The sequence below is a fragment of the Numida meleagris genome, chromosome 3 (assembly GCF_002078875.1).
Source record: "Numida meleagris isolate 19003 breed g44 Domestic line chromosome 3, NumMel1.0, whole genome shotgun sequence".
NCBI lineage: Eukaryota > Metazoa > Chordata > Aves > Galliformes > Numididae > Numida > Numida meleagris.
In genome coordinates this window covers 29683367-29703916 of record NC_034411.1, presented here as the reverse complement: position 1 = coordinate 29703916, position 20550 = coordinate 29683367, and the positions used below count along the sequence as shown (strand labels likewise).

Here is a 20550-nt window from a genome sequence, read left to right as displayed (position 1 = left end):
ACAAGATCTGAAACGTGGGTAAGAAAAGTGGGCTAGTTTCTACTGCGTGTGGGAAACGAGGGAAAGTCACTGGAGCACGCCTTGGAGAGGCTAGCAGGTGTGGTGTTACTGGTCCAATTGGGTTACACGTTCGGCAGGGAAAGGCTTGATATGGTTCAAGCAGCGGATCAGATGAAATAGTTGGAATAACAAGGATACAGGCAATGGTTTGGCCACAGCAGTTCTCTCTGCAGAATGCTACTTGCAAAATTACTTTTTTTCAGCTGCTGCACTAGAATGTACTTTACAGAAGGTATTCAAGTTAGCCTGAAGGAAAATATTTAAAAACTTTTCTGGGACAGGACAGCTGACAATAAGTAGTCATGTTTTCCATTTCTCTGCAACAGACATTTGATATAAAGGCCAAAAGATGTTTGATAGGCTAGAGCCCTGCCAGAAAGATAAAGTTATCTTGTTATTTGTCCTTTTAAAAATGAGCTAAATGAACTAATACTTTTATTTTTCCTTGGTCGCTGTCTTACTGACTCATCGTGGCTTTCCGCAGCCGGTCGCCTCGCAACACTGCTCTGAACAATGTAACTTTGAGTAGACTTGGGATCGGTTTCCTCTTTTTTCTATTAAAAAAGATATATAGATTTGATTCAACTATGCGCAGCCTTGGGAGAGAGGATGCCTGTCTGACCTGACCTGACTCGGACTGCAGAGCAGCAGATTGGGTGAAGTCTGCTGCCTCTGATACGCCACGCAAATAAGACTTGGGCATTGCAGGTTCCAGACAGCACTGTGCATTTCATTCACTATTCCAGCATCCCAGCCAAAATTTTCTTTCATTATTAAAGGGAAAAAAAAAAAAGCACAACATTGCCTGAAGTAAACTCTTTCCTAAACTTTCCCTTTGTAAGGAAACATGTTTTTAAAGGGCTTTGCATTGGTTGAAAGGGGAGAGTGGTAGCAGATTGCCTTGATCTCTTCTGTAGCACCTGTCTGGCAACTCCAGCCCACAACAAAAAACCCAGCATCTCACTGATTTGCTTGTTCTTAATTAAAGCAGCACCTACTGATTTGTATCCTCTGAAAGAAGTATGTTCTCCAGAAACTATTTTCTTACAAGCAGAAATTTATATAGATAAAGGTGTTAATGCAAATGGTATTCAGACTAATTCTTTTTAAATAGCTGAGTACTTTGGATTTATAGCATGCTCGTACAGGTTGGGCTTAGTTTGTGTTGTGGTGTCTACTAATTTGCATTTAAATTGTTATCCATGTGGAAGGAGGGAAGCACGGTATGGTGCGTTCATGTAATGTCTTCAGTCATAAGAGGCAGTTTACACGCTGTGCCTTAAAAATCTTCCTTCTGCCCAGGGAGGAAATAGGTTGAATCTACTTTCGATTGTTTTTCATGAGAAGCCTAGTTCAGTTTGTTTGTGTAGGGAGAACAAAGGCACTAAATGAGATTACAAATGAAGCCTGCAATTGCTCAGGATGGTGTGTATTCTACGTGCATCTGTACGCAACCTGGCTGTGGCTGGGAGGAAGTTAATCAGTTTGCTTGCTATTGAGTATTGTCAGTAGGGAGAGGTTCTTACAGAGAACAAAGATAATTTGTCTCTTACTTGATTGTGATTCTTAAGAAAAATGTATATATACAATAGAAGGGGAAGTATCAAGCTGCCTGGTGGTGACCTCAGCTGAAAGCAATATACCTTCAATCTGCCCAAAGGGTTGCCTCAGCAAGGAGGTTCTAATGTTTTTCCTAAAATATTTGTTGTGAATACAACAGATTCACAGTCGGAGAGTGAGGCTTCTCCTGTGAAACGGCCACGGCTACTGGATGACAGTAATGACAGGCCTGAAGAAACCAGTCGATCCAAACAGAAGAGTAGACGCCGATGCTTCCAGTGCCAAACAAAACTGGAGCTAGTACAGCAGGAACTGGGATCATGTCGCTGTGGTGAGTACTGTCTGTCAGTAACGTCCGGCTTTCTACCACAGCGGTGCTCGGATCCGTGTCACAGGTGGAAGTACGGAGAACACTTGCACTTTGTAGCTTTCAAACGTATTTGAAACAGAAGCTACGTCTTCCACTGGTGGCAAAAAGTGATAATTAGTTCCTGTCTGTCTAATTTCCCCTTTAAAACTTTGGCCCCGATATACTGTCTTGTCTGAAGAGATCTTAGATGTTAATGAATTTAACTTCAGAAGCCCCTGTAAGGTGGGAGAGTGCCATGCTCACTTGACAGAAGAAACACAAAGCACATCAGTGAATATACCAAGATGACAAGTTTTTTTTACAGAGCTTAAGCATAGGTCAGCACTACATTCTGCATTTTAGGATGATGTTGTCATTAAAAAGATGAAACGAAAACAAGAAAGACCACCGTCTAATTGAAAATGGTTTCTCTTCTCACAGTCAGCTAAAGGGATGGGGAGGGAGGGGGGAATTGTTGATTATGCACTGAATAGCATCCAACCTGATTTTTCCATGGTTGACGATATTGTTCAGCTAACTGAACTGAGGTTGATGATCTCATGCAGACAGCTAACGTGGGGCTTCGTGTTGCCTGCAAAGTAACAATAGCAGCTGTGACTGGGTTCCAGAGGAGATGCTCTCTCCTTCATGCAACAATTGCTGGTAACTGATTATCATAACCTATGATAATGAACGTGGTAGCTTTGCCTCCTGCTTTTTTTTTTTTTTTTTTTTTACTCTCTTCTCCTTGTAGTCCTGCATTGAAAGCTTGCACTTGCATTCTCTGGCCATGTTTGTACTGATACACTTGGAGAGGCTGTAGTTGCTTTGTCATGTCTCAGCAAGGGGACACTTGCCAAAGGATTTGTATAGGCAGGTACAATTCACATTGTATCTGCAATATGTAAGAATATTTATTGTATTAAAAGGCGAGTCCATCGGAGCTGCAGTGAGAAAAGAAAGAATTGGTTTAGCTGGTTACAAAGACTGAAATAATGAATTGTGTATTGAATAAGTAACATCAAATGAGATAATAGAAAACTGAAAAAATGTCACGGCATCCTTTGTTCTTCAGTGTCTGCTGCATACTCTTTTGGACGTGAGACAGGCTTCATTTCTGGAGCACTGCTGTAGAACTAACACGTTATCTCTGAAGCCACCAAACATCAGTGGCTATGATATTGACATTTTTATTATGGAAATATTGTGAGTGGATGCTTTGAAGAATCCAGTAAGATACGTATTTATCAAACTGAAGAAATTCAGCACTATCAGTGACAGTTTGGTATGGCTCTTTCTGCTCAGACTTAGTTTCTGCTCTTGGTCTACTCCTGTCACACATCCAAATGAATGAAGGTGCTTGCAGGTACCTTATGACGGATGGAAAGATCTTCCCTAGTGTTGGAAGCAAGAGAGTTTTACAAGTTTAGGAAGAACTGCAAGAAGATTACTTGCATTATTTTGTATGTTACATCATTCATTTTTCCTTCATTCCAAAACTGGAGTATGTTAGAGCTCTGAAGTTGAAAACAACTTCTAAAAGTACGTCCATTGCTTACTAATGTTTTTAATCTTTATAAAGTAAGACTTGCCTTGTCCTGTCCACCAGGGCACAAGCTTTTTAAAATGTGGCAGAGAGTATACACGGAAAGCTTTACACCTGGTTCTGAGATCTTCGGGAAGCTGCGGTTTTGATTCTGCCATCTCTTGTAAGATCTGTCCAGAGAGAGCAGATACTGTTCAACGTGTTCCCTTGACGCTACATGGAATTTCAGACAGATCTGACAGTGCTGTGGGGCTTTGCCTTGAAGAAAAGCCATTTAGTACTGAGAAGGATGTTCCAATAAGGGAACTTTAAATTCGAACTCAACATTTTTCAGCTGTAGAAAAATTTGTTTATTTTCATGCGCTCGTACTTGGAAGAACTCTTTTCATTCTGCTTCCACTTTGTACAAGTTATTAACTGCTGACAAGAAATTCACATCTCATAAATAATGCTTAAGAGCTATTGCTATATAAATTGAATGTGTTATGAATTGTGATAGGCCTTTTTGTAGTGTTCTGTGCCTACAGCAGGAAGAACAGAGGATGTCATTTTCATTAATTTCTAATGAGGTGCCAATTAAAGGCAAGGAAGGAACTCAGAAGGGAAGAGTCACAGAGCTCCCCTGAATCCTGTGCCCTGGAGCTGTCAAACGAGCGTGCTGCCAAGCCTTCCTCTGAAAGTTCCAGTAAATTACCAACTCATCTAGAGCACACACAGACAAATTCAGCTTCCCTTTGATCTTCAAAAGAGCAATTTGTAAGATGAGTTCTGAGCCTTTTCACATAGCGAACTGGGAGAAGTGATAGGAATTGTTAATTGCTGATGCACTTTGCAAGCTTCAGTGAGAAAGAGATTTTAAAATGAATTCTCATTTTGTGCCTCTCTGACTGGGTAACCTTTAAATCAACACTACCAGAACAAAAACAGTTCCATATGAAACGTTTCAGGATGACAGTTACACCAGGCATGCTTTCCAGACAGCCATATTCTCTAGTTTTGGTTGGATCCAAACTATCAAGTTCACTATCTTATCATTTATAAAGATTGTACTGAGATGATGCATGTACTTAATATTAGCTTTAGTAGGCAATTTTTTTCATTAAGGAACTACAAGGACTGTATTCTTACACTTGTATTCTATTATAGCATTTCTATTGGAAGCGTAAGAAGTTTGAAATCAACCATCTAATCCTTGATTGCAAAATTGAGTCATCAATTCAGCAGTGTGATGGGGAAGTGTTCATCACAGACCTGCTTTGAAAGTAGCAAAATCGCTGCTAACAGTAGCTATCTAAAATGTTTCTGGAAATGTAGTTTGGGAAAGGCAAGGTTTTTCTGTTTGCAGATTGCACTATGAATTTATGGGCGTTATTTTAATTACCAGAACTATATTGCTGCTAAATAAAGCTGTTTACGTTTTTAAATATTCTGAGTTGTAGAATTCTAAGCCATAGCAATTATTTGCCCAGAAAACACCGCTTGATTGCTTGATTTTATGGCAGAGGCTTAGTATTTTACAACAAAACCAGTTCTGGTTTCCCTTGCTATTTAAAGCCAAAACACGGGAGTCTGTAGTGGTCTTTAATAGTGTTGGAATTGCAAGAGGCATACGAGGGTGTTCTAGGAGCTCATTAAAGGGATTTCACATCTGTCGTGTTAGATCCAGTCCTGGTCAGCAATTACAGAGAAATTAATACGGTGTACCAGGGGGTTTGTATAGGATGATTTACTGTTTACAGGCCACGTCCTGGTAGACTGCAAGTCAGATGCTGCCTATGCAGAACTGGTTTTAGTACTGTCGTCTTGCAGTAATGGATTGGCCAAGGTAGTGCACCCTGGAAAGTAAGTGCATCTGTCTTCCGGGAGCCTTAGAGAGATGCTGCTGATATGATTGTGTGCGTCTCTGATAGGAATATCCATTTTTGTGTGTGTGTGTTTGGGAGCCTATTTTTAATCTTTGCAGTGTACGATATGCCAGGCTTGTCAGAGATGGCACCAAATGTGACTTTAATGCAAACTGGATACATTCATATTAAAGTTTTATTAGAAGTTGGTGAAATGCCTCATCAGGATGTGATCAAAGTGGATAAGATTGCCTTTCTAAAATGGTTTCTAGTTCTAACATGTTTAATAGCGAGGTGCTCGCTGCAGCTACAGCTTAGCGACACAGAAAATCAAAAGATGCTTGAATAGTTTATAACTCAATTTGTACCAGCATAATTTGTGGCTTGTTTCCTATAAGGTTACTGCATACGAATACTGAGGATTGTGCATTTTTCTTAGATGAGAGGAGGGGGCAGAAAGAAAGGAGAATAAAGAAAGGAGGCCATAGCAGTACAAGGTGTACATGTTGCATTATACAGCAGGCTAAAACAACAAACTCATTCATATAGAAAAATGAAAACAAGAGATCAAAGAGAAGCTAATATCCACGTCAGGTTTTCAAATTTCTGTCCACGTAGATACTGATGCACCATGTTCCTTTGTATGTGAGTAGCGATCATGAGGGAGGTTACTCACAACGGCAGAATTACAAACTTGGTAATTACAAACTTTCATTTGCAGAGAATAGCTGAAAGGAAAGCTGACCGTGAGGTCAGGGAGGGAAGAAACCAGTGGGGAACACGCTTCTCTTGCACAAGAGCAATGTTAAAAATAAACTGTCCTTGTGTCTGTTACAGAACATCCTACATCCTAAACATCTCCTGGCTTAGTCTGATGGCGTTCTAAAGATAATATGCCACTTGCCAGCATTCAAAAATAAATAGTTTATTAACCAGTGCAAATGACTTAATTTGCATTTACTCATTAATGTTTTAAAAAGAGATCCAACCACCATAAGAAGGCATGAGAAATGTTGTAAAAATCTGTAATCCTGGCAGGAACAGGAAACAAAACTCTCGGTGGTGGTTTTTGTGTGATTATTTTTTTTATGTAAGTATTTGGTAAACATATTTTCTAATATATTGCAAACGCTTGTCTCATATAAATGCATGCCTATACGTATATAGACATATGTACACATAAGCACAGATAATAGGTATACAAAAGAACATTCTGGTTTGTCGATACGCTTATTTTGCCACATCCTTGTTCTTAATTTAGCTCAGTGCAAATGTCCGATAGCCTGGTAGAGTTCTTTTCTTGAGATTGTTTAAGAGTGTCTGGTGCTTCACTTCTTTAGTTTTTCTGCTAAGCAGAGGGGTAGGAGGACGATGGGAACAGACGGGCTCATGTCAAGCACTGCGTGTTTCTGTTGGCCATCAGAAGCAGAATGTGTTCATGGAGAAGAGACCCAACTGTTGTATAGTTATAGTTGTGGCAGCAGGACTCACTGTGATGCAGTAATAAAGCAAGTGGAAGACAAACAGCTGCAGATTCTTAACTTGTGTAACAGAGCTGCTTGTTCCATTAACACAGGAGATGAGGCACTTGTTTGGACTGTGCCAGAATAAATTTGGAATGATTTGATTTACTCACTTAATTTAGAAATTATCTTCAAAAGAACAGGAAGAAGAACAGAAACGTGAATAGATAAGCAAAAAGAAAAAGCTCCGACAACTGCCTGAAAAAAGCCCAACATGTACTGAAAATAATGCTTCTCTTATAACTTGGTAAAATAGTAAGTTTGGTTCTATTTCTACGGAACCTGTTTGTATGCAGCAGAATTTGTAATGGTACTGGTAAATTCACTTTCCAGAAGGGTAAGGTTTATCTGGTACAAAGCAGAATGACTCCAAATATCATAATGTATTGGTGTAACAGATGTACTTCCACTGATGAAAATTGAATACATACACTGCTTCTGGAGACTGAGTCAACCAATTCAATAACTGGTACTAGAGGAAAAATAGATCTTGTTAGGAACTGGTGACATAATGTAATTCTGGCAAGACTTGCTGCCATGACTTAAGATGTACCATAGTTGGCTGTCTTTCGTTAACTGTGCGTGCACCTCAGGTCTTTATTTTCAAAACAGTACTTTTGCTTCACCCCTTCCAGTAATGCCCAGCATCTTAGCTTAAATTGCTACAAGTATCAAAAAAAAAAAAAAAAACCAACAAGCAAAAACAAACAAAAATGCCACCACCAACAAAAGGATTCAAACTCAACAAAAAGGTTTTTTGTTTTATTTCACTGTGATGTTATCCCAAGGCCGTAATTGAAATGATAAGGAAGAGGAGCTGTTAACTATTACGGATCTGAGTGATACGTATTTTGAAAATACTAGAAATTGAACAGTTACAAGAAACTGAGTGACTGGGTTCCATGGATAGCACTCAGCAGTAAGGCTTCAGTGTACGTTTCAGAAAAGCTGTCTGTAGATTTACAATTGTAAATTGGGTTATGGTCTGCTTTGTAACTAGGGCTCATAAGGTAGATATGATTTGAAAGTTGTATCTAGTGTATTCCTCCAGTGAACCCAACGAATGGGGACTGTGTTACAGCACGTACTGATTTCTTCCACCGTGCTTCCTAAAGATCTGCAACAGGTAACTCTTCTGATTTAATAGTGTTTATTGAGCTCGTTAGTTACCTTCCTATAGTCCTAATCAGCAAATGTAATTGAGATGGGTCAGTGGAGCTATTAAGTCCACCTTTTTTAAAAATGAGGTTGTATTTTAATGCAGTAAGTCCTTCAGCGTATCGCTTTCAGGGAGCTCTGGCAAAGGTGTTACAGTGTGAGGGACAGGTAAGCATTTTGTTGCTGTGCTGTGTTAGGTCTCTTTTTCCATCAGTACCCATACAGAGAAGAAAAAAGCATATGCATCAGGAAGAAAGGAATGATGGCCTGTGGATTCTTGTTGAAAGTCTAATTTTTTCTTAGAAGGAAGTGGGGCAGAAAACATCCCACTGATCTCCTTTCACTTTATAAGGCATGAGAAAGTGTTAAAGCCAAATATTGAGACTATCTACTTCTCTGCTAGAGTTCTTAACTGTGGGGGTTGCTGTGGAATAAAGATCAGTGTGTAGCAGTTTTCACAAAAGTAAAAAAATAATATCAGTCTGTGTCAGAGCTCTTGAGATCAAATATTTCTGGCCCTGGGGAAAACTTTCTAGAGCTGAAAAACTGTGCTTATGGACACTACGGTGTAGAGGTTTTTTAAAAAAGTACGACATTTATGTAATCATGTCTATATATGTATTGAAATGAAAATTGTTCACCTACAGAGGTGCTCACAGCCATTAAATGTTCCTAGCTTCCTGAGGAGTTGCCCAGATGGATGAATATGTGGGACATGGGGCATCCTGCCACATTCTGAACAAGCAGGAGCAGGAATTGTTGTAAAGTGTTCTCCAAAAAAAAAAAAAAAAAAGGAAAAAGGAAAAAAAAAAAAAAGGAGATGGGGGAGGGGACGGAAGTCCATGTATTCCTCTGCAGTATAAATACAGATTCTGAATGGAGCTCTGTTTTTCTTTGAGAAGAATTACTCTCAATACAGGTTGTAAGAGGGTACAGGAAAAGAAGACTTATGTGGAGCAGGAGGGGTAATCTAAGAGGCACTGGAAGTAAGATGTAAGTGGGGGGATGAAGGCCTAAAATAAATTTAATCTAGGTTTTAAATAGGAGAGCTGCTTCTCTCCAGTGATTTGGCCAAGCCCAGCAGTCAGGCTGGATCGATACGGTGCAACCTCTAGAAAGCTGTTTCAACCCAAGGCATAAATGATATAGTTCAGGAAGTACGCTAAAATTCAAACCTGGAATCGTATTCAGCATGTGGTGATTTGAAGTCAGAATAAGTCAAGGACCCAGGAGAAGATTTAGAGTTAATACAACACGTACAGTGTGTTAGTACAGAACCATTCATTATTTATTCCAGTTCTTTATTAGTTGCTCTTTTTTGCATTTTCATTGAGCTAACCAAAATGAAACACATACATTATTAACTGACTCAGTATTGCTTGCTATTATAATTAAATTACTGGGTACACTTTGGCTCTTAATTAAACCCTCAGTTTCTGGGATGAGCGCATTAGCTCTGATGGCTTGGCATACAGACTTCTAGAAGTATCACTGCTGATCTATCTCATATGAAAATGTCAAACCCTATACACAGGGCCCTGTTATGATGTTAGGATAGCTCTAGTAGCTTGTCCTTTTTCAGTATCACTTTTTTCTTCTCCCCAAGATCTCACATTATCCTGGATGGGAAATGTATGTTTGCATACATACTAGTACAGCCTATGGAAATAACGTTTTATAAGTGTACTCCCATTTGCAGTAGTGTCACCTATGTTTATGGCTTACCTCAGTTTTATTAGGCGTCTAATCTTGGGCAGTGAGATTCCTATTTGGCACACTTCTGCCTTCTTGCTGCATATCTCCCAATCTCCGTGCTGTTTTTTCGGAATCGTTCTCCCACATCCTCCAGGATGTTGTGAAACTAGGAATAATAGGGGAGGCTCCACGTTCACTTTGTTCTTGGGCATGCAGGCATGGCACTGAGTGCTCCTTTTATGAGTACAGTGGCGGTGTTATGTCCTCCAGATCACACAGTTATTCAAAAAAAGGGAAATTCTCTTGACCTACATAAGATTTAACCTTTTAATTTTGTATAAAACTTCCCTCTCCCTTAAGTTAGTCATACAGTGGTGTTAACTGTCTGGTACTGCTGTTGGAAGTAAGATGTTTTATTTGAAAATGGTCTTGTTAAATTAAGCCATTTTTTAGTTTCAACAATTGCCAAAGTCTCTTAGAGAAAAGTATTTTGTCCAATTACATTGAGAAATAATGTGACTTAACTTAAAGAGTGCTAATTTTTATCAAGTGCCATCTATCACTGTAGTGAAGTGGGATCCGATTCTTAACACCTTTCATACCAGTGGCCACCTGCCATTTGTGCTAGCTGGTACATTAGCTTGTGGGGTTACAGCTACTGCTTGTGCCTGGCTGCTCTGGATTGCTTAGTGCAAAAAAAATTAGTGACAAAAAATTGGAGGGAGACCCTTAAGATGAAATGTGTAGGTGTTGTTTGTTTGTTTGTTTTTAAGTATAAAGCAGTTCAGAAGCAAATATTACATGTTGTATCTGTGGGAATTATCATGAGTCTAAGTTGCTTAGTCAGTCTGTCTCTAATAGATGATGACCTTAACAGATGAGTCCTTAGCGGGGTGAAGGTATGATGTACATGTAGTTACTCTAATGTTCTTGTGTTCCATAGAGCAAATCTATTTGGTCAAAAATAAAAGATCAACCATCGGTATTTTTGGTACAAACTGGAACAGAGGTACAATCCTGAGTGAGACCTGCAGCATTTATTATGACCTGAATCATAGAATGGTTTGGGTTGGAAGAGGCCCTTAGGATCACCTAGTTCCAGCCCCCCTGCTACACGCAGGGACATATCCCACTAGACTGGGTTGCTCAAAGCCCCATCCAGCCTGGATGAATCTGACCTGCAGCAAACTTTTTTAATTGTAGTATACCATCCTGAAGCAGGAATGATCTATTTGCCACTTTGAGTCATTGAGGATCCCTTGAAATTCAGAAGTAATTTCCTGAGATGCCTCAGTTCTCTTCATGAAGAAGCTCCTGACTTCTGTGGAGTTGGTATCCACCAGTGCAGAAGCAGCACTTGAATTTGGAGAGCACCATACCTTATTTTTCCCCCTCTAAGTAAACCATCTTCAAAGAAACAAACAGGAGAGAACCATTTCTTTTGGATCTTCTTTGTAGTTACAAAGTCAAGGAGTAGCTTAGTGTCTTACATAAAATCTCTTTAAAAGTTGTTAACAATAAAAATGAATAGTATATGCTCTGTCTTCAAGTGATACAAATTTTGAACTGAGAATTTCTATCAGGAAAAGATAGCCATCTATCTGTTGACGTAAAGAAGTATGATAAATAGGAAAGTGAATTTGAAATTAGCACAAATTGGGTTAAAAGGTAGCTTGTTTGCAGTCTGCACAGTGCAAGACTGCATCTCTTGTGCTCACTAAAGCAGCTTCCCAGGCTTACGATCATCTGGAAAGCAGACAGAATACACTTTGAAATACAGGTTATATGTGACTAAACTTGGAAATAAAAGGCCTTTGCCTTGGAGTCTAAGGAATTCTTGGAAAATCTTTAGCCATACCTGTGCAGTGGCAGCTACAGGATTACGATGGCATCATCTTTCTTTTGTATACAGTGTCTTCCCTTGGCTGTTTGTTTCACTAATAGTTTTCTTGTCTCTCACATATGCCCATACATACTGCTTTATCCTCTTTGTGGTAGACAGCAAAACAGAGCAAGAAGGAAAAAAAATATTTGATCCCCTTTTTCCTAAGCGTAAACTCCGTAGCAGAAATAGAGAATTAATTTGCAGTACCTCATAAGCATCCCGAGTCTCAGGCATAAAAGTTTACTTAGCATCACAGATGTCACAGAGCTGCGTGCTTCTAAGCATGAAACCTGAGATAATGACTTCAGCACAGAATAGTGCGCTCAAGTCCCAGGTGTACTTCCAGTCCCAGGAATGGATTGGCACACTGAGAAACATATCTTATCACCTTGGTTCTTTTCCTGTGTTTGATTCAGTTATTGATCATTTTGATAGTCACAGAATCAGAGAATCACTGAGGCTGGGAAATACCTCTAAGATCATCAAGTCCAACCATCAGCCTATCACCATCATCTACAGATGGTCTCTGTAAACCAGAAGACAGTGAAGGGCAGGGTGCAGTGACCACAGAGGATTTGGTAAGAAACATGGAACTGCAACGCCTTGAGAGGTCAATTTTAAGACACCGCGTGTATCAGTATTTGGAAACTTGTAACTTGGAGCACTTAGTGGTTTAAGTTCCTATCATACCTTCTTGGAATGGAAACATTAGAAAGGAACGCATCAAACTGTTTTGTGGAGTTTTACTGCACACATCTATTTGGTTAAAAAACTTCACCCCAGTAAGACTTACTGCTCTTTCCCCACGGGAAGGAATGACAGTGTTCCCAGCCAAGTTACCGTGACTTGAAATCCGTGACATTTTGCAAAGCTGGGAAAAAGTAAGCATGAGAAGAGTTTAGCTTGCTTAATTCCAAAAGCGTGTTGTTCAGTTTGTTGGGGTTGCGTCTGCTTTCTTTTTATAGAATATGTCAAGAAAGGAGAACATTCCTTGAATTGTGTAATGTAAGCTGACATTGCCGATGCAGATCATCTCCCCATAGGAAAAAAAAAAAAAGATATCTTGAGTATGTGCAGGAATGGAGTTGTGTAAAGGGAGAATAATAGAGGATCTTAACAGGCTAGAATATTCTTGTGATACAAAATAGCAGTGCATACATGCAGTGCTGGAAGTTTTGCTAGGCTAGACTGTAGCACGGCTTTACTTTCTTCTCTTGCTGAATGCTCTTTCAAACAGCCACCAAAATACTAGGAGGCTAAACTGGACTACACTGAGATCCAGAGAGCTGGGGTTTTCTCAGGTATTCATTGCACAAGTCTTTAGGATCTGGACTTTCTACCTTCATAGCCAATGGCTGTTCTTGCGCATTTTTTTTTCTTACCAATTTCAGGTGTTGAAAAAGAAAGATTTCCGTCCTGCACTTTTAAAATCGCTTTTTTTGCTAGTACAATCTGCAACAAATTGAGCTACCTTTCCAGTTGGAGCGAATGAGGGGAGATGCATAAATGTTATTCTGGGGATAACTGCACTCTTTTGGGGGATGATGTCCAATTATTCTGAGCAGTGCTGCACCAGCACGTATCACTGCATGAGCTCATCTGCTGCCTACTGTGTGGCTTTGCCATGTTGTGTAATATCCTGCAGATACGTTTACCTTCTAAAGATAGGTTAAAATCTGTTCTTGTGCTTGGTGTGGTACGCAGACTCGTAGAAATCTGCATACATATATATTTTTAGGAACACAGGAACATGCCTCTGCATATGTGGGGTTTTCTTCAGTAGATGGATCTGTCATGTTAAGCACACGACACATGCTGTATGCTATTCCTGCAAGAACAAAAGTATGAATATCAGGTAGTTATTAAAGGGTTATTGTGGGAGCGTGCAACTATGTAAGTAATACATAGCAAGATCTTCCAAGTAGAGGCTCCGTTAAATGTTTTTAAGCCACTCTGTAAATATGTAAGCTGTATAAATATTTAATAACCTTACTTGGCACTTCCACCACTTTTCAAAACGTTCGCGCAAACAAGGAAGAAAACAGTTTTCCTTTAGCAGTTTTCTGAATGTTTCATCAATGAGATCAAGGACAGAATTCTGGGGGGGAGAGGGAAGGAATTTCCTTTCTGTTATGATGCTGTTTGAGTAACGGGAATCACTGCATTATCTGCATCTTATGTAACAGCGTGATGTTCTCCAGCAGCACATTAGCAGACACAGTGCCTGGCCCAATCCCCCCACTAGAGTGATGCCAGCAGCGTGCTGTGCCGCTCTGGTGGCGGTTTGCAGGAACATGCATAGTGAGCATTTAGGCCGCGTTCCAGAAAGCCTGACCACATTCTGTTAACAAAGAGAAAATATTGAACAAAATCAGGGACCCCTCCCCCAATTACAATTTGGCTTTTGTGTTGTGGATTATTATTTCATTTACTCAAATTATTTCTTATGCTTCATGTATTTTGATGATATTTTCGCAGTTTACTGCTTTCAGAATTTGAAGACAAAGTTAAAAATTAAAATATGGTTTTTGTTTAAATATTTTTCTCATCATCGTTCCATACTTCGGTCTAGTCACTGCTCTTGAATGCAGGAATGAGGAAAATGCAGTCATTTTTCATTACACATAGAGTGAACTAGATCTGCTGTATTCTCTGGTCTTGAATAGAGAAGATGATTACGTTGTCTTTCATGTCACATTACCTTTTTTCAGCAGCTTCCTCAGGAATGATGAAATCAACTTTACAGTTGCTTGTATGCAATTGTAGCCTTGTTTGAGTGATGTTGTTTTAGCATGCCCTGTGCAGAAGACTCACCTGTATGGGTACAAGTAAGGCAGAGCCATAGTGCACTCACGGCTTTAGCCATTGATGCTCTGGTGATGAAACGGAAGTGAATTTTTGATTGATTACGAAGTAGTTTCTGAGCTACTTAAAGGAGCTCGAAGGTTTTGATGCACCAAATAATGTTTTTTTTCCACAATGTTTGCATTAGAGGTGTTGAGGAGTAGGTGATTCATGGGTTACTTCTAACATCAGAAAACAACTGCAGTGCTTTGAGACGTATTATTGCGTTTACTAGATCTACATCTTTTATGCTCGGAGTGGAAGGCTGAACTATTTTTGGTTGATGACCACAGTAAACTTACTTCCTTTGGAAGATGGATTCCTTTTTCCAATGCTCTTTTCCGTAGCAGAAGGTTTATTTATTTTGCCTTTTAGCTATAATGTGCTAAAAGAAGCATTTCTGCAGTAAAATCCTTTAAAGGAAAGAACTTGTACTTGATATCTTCAAATAATCAACTTAATAGTAAATATACCAAAAGAGCACATTTATCCAACTCTGCTTCATAGACGTAAGAAGCTGACTTCTCAGGAGACAAAGTTTCATCTCTAAGTCTGGATTGGTTTTAAGGACCAGAACAGGAGTATATATAATGGCCGTACATCCAAGTACACATAAGTTAACAATTGAACTGCTATAGAAGCTGATGGTACCAAAACTACATCAAGCATTAGTGCATGTATAGACTGCAGAATGACCCCTCTGATGTCTAGACCAGAGAAGAGTGAGTATAGAATTAAAACTTAATTGAAGAAATCTACTCTGAACTAATGACAAAAATATTCTGAACTGCTGTTGCTCAACTAGCTACCATGCAACATCATTCAAGACCTTCAAATTTTAAATAAAACCTTCAACAAAGAAACAAAGCAAAAGTTCCGGTCTTTAAAGGCATTTGGAGTAATGGGACTGAAGTTGTGAAGTCTGGTTCGGAAATGAGACTTGTAAGACTTGTCTTTAGTAATGTTCCAAACATGGGGGTATTCTTTCACTTAATCAATTCCAGTTAGCTATTCCAGTTTAAATAGATACATGAACAACAAGTTTACATCTTTCAGCTGCTGCAATCAGAAGTACTTTTACAGACTGTAAATTAGGAGGATTAAAAAATGAGAATCGCTGTCATTCTTTGTGGACAGTTATAGATATTCTGTTGAATAAGGAAATAGTTGTTGAACAGAAGGAATAAATAGTGTGTTTCATCTGGAATGAATACAGTATACAGTACCGCTTTCTTATATGAAAACAGTTGCTCTAAAAAGAACTAAAGGGTGTTTGATAAAGATATGACAAAGTAAGAATAGATTGTATTTTCTTGGGGAGAGCAAAGTAGAAAGGAACACCATGAAGTTACACTGGTCTTCAAAAGGCAAGAGGCTTTGTAGAAGGAGAAGAGATGGTGTAAACGAAAGGTCACGTTCACAAGTGATAGATCATCTTCTAAATGTACTTCTTCATTAGATTTATCAAACTTGTAAAAGGGCACTTGTTGAAACTGTGCAGAAGATTGTGTACATACTCAGTATCTCTTTTAGATCACATGAGATAGCATTTCTACAGAGACTTGTTAACTGTGCGGACAGATTCTGTAAAACCATTAGGATTTAAAACCAGTCTTTACCTAACTGGGAATTGAAATGGCTTCAGCACAGTCTGTACGTGCAGGATTTCTTGCATCTGCTTCTGTCACTTCCATTGCTTCCATTCCAACTTAGATGGACCTTGACTGATTTTTTTTTTTTTTTTGGCTGATCTCATCAGGTATTTATGTATCCTTGTGTCTACAATGACATTGGTTCCATAACTTGAACTCTTAATTCAAGAAATAAAGAAGGGAAACCTTCAGTCCTTGCCTTCTGTAAGAAAGGATTGAGTGAAAATGCCAATTCAGCATTAAAACCATACTCCAACGTTGTTCTCATTTTAACAATCAAACCTTGAATTTTTGGCACTTTAAGGAAGATATTCATCACATCTCGGTGTTGTGTGACCAGATTGAGATGGAAGTAGAGGCAGTGATCACAAGGGGAGAGATGTTATATTTCAATTTGGTCTGCATCATTTCTGTATTTCTGAACTCCCTGTGCCAATACAGAAAACTTCTTGCTCTGTTCCTATTACTGGGTTTCAAAGGCAGCCACAGATACCAGATGTGTGTTTTCGTAGTGGTACTTTTTCCTTTACTGTTTTTGTGATAGTCACATTGACATAAAAGGAGCCTGTTCTCTCCTACTATTGATGTCTTATAGTTCAGGAGCTTGAAATACCTGAACCACACGTATGCACACAAACACGCACACATATGCACATATTCTTCATCATTCACTCAGTTTTACCTTTACCATCTCTCAAATGTCATCATTTTGCAGTTCAAATCTCTTGAGCATTCGAGGACTGGCAGTAATGCAGAGCATTCGGTGGGAGGCAAAGTGATGCTCTTTGCACCCATTATTCAGGAAAAATGTTGCAGCTTAGGCAGTAGCAGCCCTCATTTTGTATACGGTGGACTGTGTGAACCCTGTGGCTGTGTAACTCTTCTCACGGCTATATCGTTCAGTTCTACGTATCAGTATATCGCATTCATTTTAAAGATAGGAAAATTGAGACAATTTCTATACTGTTATACAGTGTTAGGGCCACATGAGTCCAAAAGCTGATTTTCTTTGTGGACTAGGAGGAGGATGTGGCTGCTGGAGATGCCCTCCTGGATAGCTGAGAAACATTAGCTTTATATAAAGAGATGATAACCCACATCTTTTCAGCTACAGAGCAAGATGATGTGGCCTGACACACGGTCCTGCATCACATGCCCATCTGCCCCCGTGTTAGTGTTGGAACAGTCTGTGACAACAAGCTCCTGAAAACAGGAATGCATTCAGGCAGTGATCTCCCCCTCGTACAGTGCCGACGTGGGCTGCAGGCAGGAAAACAGTCCCGACTTGAACGTGTATTGGCAGCCAAATCTGGGGTGCTGTAGGCATGAATGTCATAATGACATTCCATGTGAAGTAGAAAGGAGTTCGGTGAAGGTGAGGAGTGCTTTTTTTTTGTTTGTTTGTTTTTTAAACATCAGCTTTGTTACCATCTGGGCATACCAGGTTTAGATTTTTTAGGGGGCTTCTCCTGTAAGGTGAGAGGATGGCAAAAAACCGCTAGCGTGACTTGAGCTTTGATACTGTGTTGATAAACGTACAAGAAATGCCATAAATAATCAGATACTTATTAATGCCATGTAAGGAAGGCAAGTAGAAGCTCAAAGCCAGCACTGATTTTTGGCAGCTGAGTAATTCCTTGGTAGGCACTACTTCACTTGTGATTCAGGTAAGATTCTTCAGCTTTCAAGTCCTTAACTTTCCTTTTTTTTTCTCCCCCCTCCCTTTCCGTGATAGGTTATGTGTTCTGTATGCTGCATCGCCTGCCTGAACAACATGACTGCACATTTGACCACATGGGACGTGGGCGTGAGGAAGCCATTATGAAAATGGTGAAACTGGATCGGAAAGTAGGAAGATCTTGCCAACGCATCGGCGAAGGATGTTCCTGAGTGCAAGACTGCAACCAAATGCTGTTCTCTTAGTTCACTAATGTTAGCCTTATTTAGGACAAAGTCAGCCAGACACCTTGTACTAGGCAAGTTTCAGACTACAGCCAATCAGTTTCCTTTCTTTAGCCAACCGTCCTGGTACTGTAGTTTAGGGGATGATGGTGGTTGAAATTGATTTCTGGCTGGTTACTAAGGTGCCTGCTAGCCACCGTATAAAAATTAAAACATGAAGAAACATTATTTTTGAGCATGGCTAGTGGATTTACTCAAAACAAGAAAAATCCAAAGGCTTCTGTTATTGCTGGAGTCACTCTAAAAGCCTTACGCTGGGAACTTTCCAGCTGCAGAGTTAACACAAATAGTTGTATAGAAGCTGGTGTAAAAGTTTGCTATGCACATGGCTTTCAGACAAACTGTTTAATGTGCAGCCTTTCACTTCTTCATGCCTGGTTAATCCTGAGGAGGTGAAATACTACCACGAGCAGCAACTGCAGCTGCTTAAGCCCAGAAGACCTGACTGGTCACTCGTGCCTTCATCGCGTGTGGCTTTTGAGTTAGGCAGTGTCACCAGCATCAGGGATTCTGTTGGGGTAGGAACATCTTTCTGGTTCTTCCCAGGAAGCCAAAAAGAAAGGGGGACAGAGATTCTTATGAAAAATTTTTATATCTATCTTACTATAAGGAACCTATCAGGGTTTTTTGTTTGGTTTTGTTTTGTTTTTTTTTTTCCTTCTCGGTTAAATTATGATCACACTTTAAAGCCAACTCCATCCCAGAGCAGTAAACGGTGCATACATTTTACATGGCGTCCACAGAGATTCTGAGGGTCGTGTGAAGATTCCACAGACACTGAGCAGTGCAGCCATTCCCACCGGCCGAAACCTGATTGGCTCTTGTTTGCCTTTTGCTAAGTGCAGGTATCTGATAATTGATCAAATAAGGCTAATTCACAGCACAGTAGCCATGGCTGGATTCTACAGACTGACTTTCTGTAGCTAGACTTATATATTGGGGAAAAAAAAGGACATTTTGTAGCAAACGGAATTCAGTAACAGTATTGGGGAACAACCAGTGAAACACCCCGTATCAGATTGAGTTTGTATTCCTCACATCAGAGTGTCAATGAGATAATCACATGGGTTACACCGGCCCTGTTTCAATGCAGCTGAACGCTCTCACAAACATCCCTGCCCGAATCTATTGCAAAGAAAGTATAGAAAGTGAATATGAAAAGCATTACATGGAGTAGAACGTCTGGGCTCTGTTCAGACCTATGGGTCTGTATTACGGTATGTCACACTGAGCTGAACTGAACGGCACCGGTCTCGTCAGTTTGTGAACAAAAAGAATATTCAGCATGTCTCCTGCTGCACACAGGGCTTACGCAAGTAAAAAGGATTTGTACTGATGTGACCCGGCTTAATCCCAAGCGAAGGGTAACAGTCAGGAACAGCTGTAAGAAAACCTGAGGGAGGGAAAGATTTTGTCTCATTTTCAAATACTGGGCAGATAGAAAACATCAGAGGGGTGAAGTAACACGTCACTTGGAAAACCCCAGCGTTTTGGGAGAACGCTCGGATGAGTCATCCTCCATTCCACTTGGTACAGGTAACTAACTCCTCGTAGGCCAAGTCATATTGTTACTCCGGTAGAAGCATTTAACATGGAGATAACTAATTTAAAAAATAAAAATAAAACGTATCTCCACACACGTGTTCAGCATCTGACTGTATTAGCATTAATTAGCCACGAAGCAAATCAGAAGCGTCCCATCACTATAAAATGCAAACTATCCAAAAGGCAAGTGATTTTTTTTTTAATTATTGTTATTATAGTTATTATTCAAGAATATGAAGCCAGCAGCAAAATCTTCTGTAATGTGCTGCGTTTTCAGGAGGTGGTCCTGGTGAAAGGGCCCGTCCAAGGATATTATTTACATTTGCCGTGAAGAATTTCTAAAAGCATGGATTTCAGCTGCTGCTGTGATACGCACTTTCTTTTCCTACAAAATCCTATCGGTAGCATTTGATGGGCATTCTGAATGACGCACGAGACTTCTCTGCATTAATACTGAAGATGCTATTTTGTTCCTCCTTAATGTTCTCTTCAAACTCATTGCAAGTGCACAGATGGTTTCAAGGTGGCTCTCGCGAGAACGCTACTTAGAAGTTCATGTGAATTATGGACAATGTTCACTTTAAACAAAGAAGTTGGGGACGGGGTTGTTCCTTTGCAGTATCTGTTCTGTGAAGTTTGTTAAGCGTAAAGAAAGCTTAAGTTCTTGTATCTTAAAAGAAGATCTTATTTAACCCTTTTGTGTTCTAGATTTACTTACACATGTAGCCTAGAGCTCAGTTTTAGTTTAACATTGTGAAAATATTAAAAGAATCTTGTAACTTTATTCTTTTTCCTCCTGCTAAAAAAAATTAAACCAATCAGATTAAAGTTTGAATTCCTTTCTGCCTATTCCAACAGGTCTGGCTATTTTGCACTATAAATCCATTGCAAGTTCCTGTAAGAAGTATGAGTGGGAAAAGTACCAAC

The 20550-nt window shown here is 39.7% G+C and overlaps 1 protein-coding gene across 1 annotated transcript in view; it reads left to right on the top strand.

The window, feature by feature from the left end:
* ZFAND3 (zinc finger AN1-type containing 3) overlaps positions 1-20478 on the top strand; it is a 133196-nt gene extending 112718 nt beyond the window's left edge. The window contains exons 6-7 of the mRNA XM_021389734.1: positions 1781-1951; positions 17852-20478. Of these exons, the coding sequence (XP_021245409.1) occupies positions 1781-1951; positions 17852-18006 (326 nt within the window). The 3' untranslated portion in view covers positions 18007-20478. The remainder of the gene's footprint in view (positions 1-1780; positions 1952-17851) is intronic.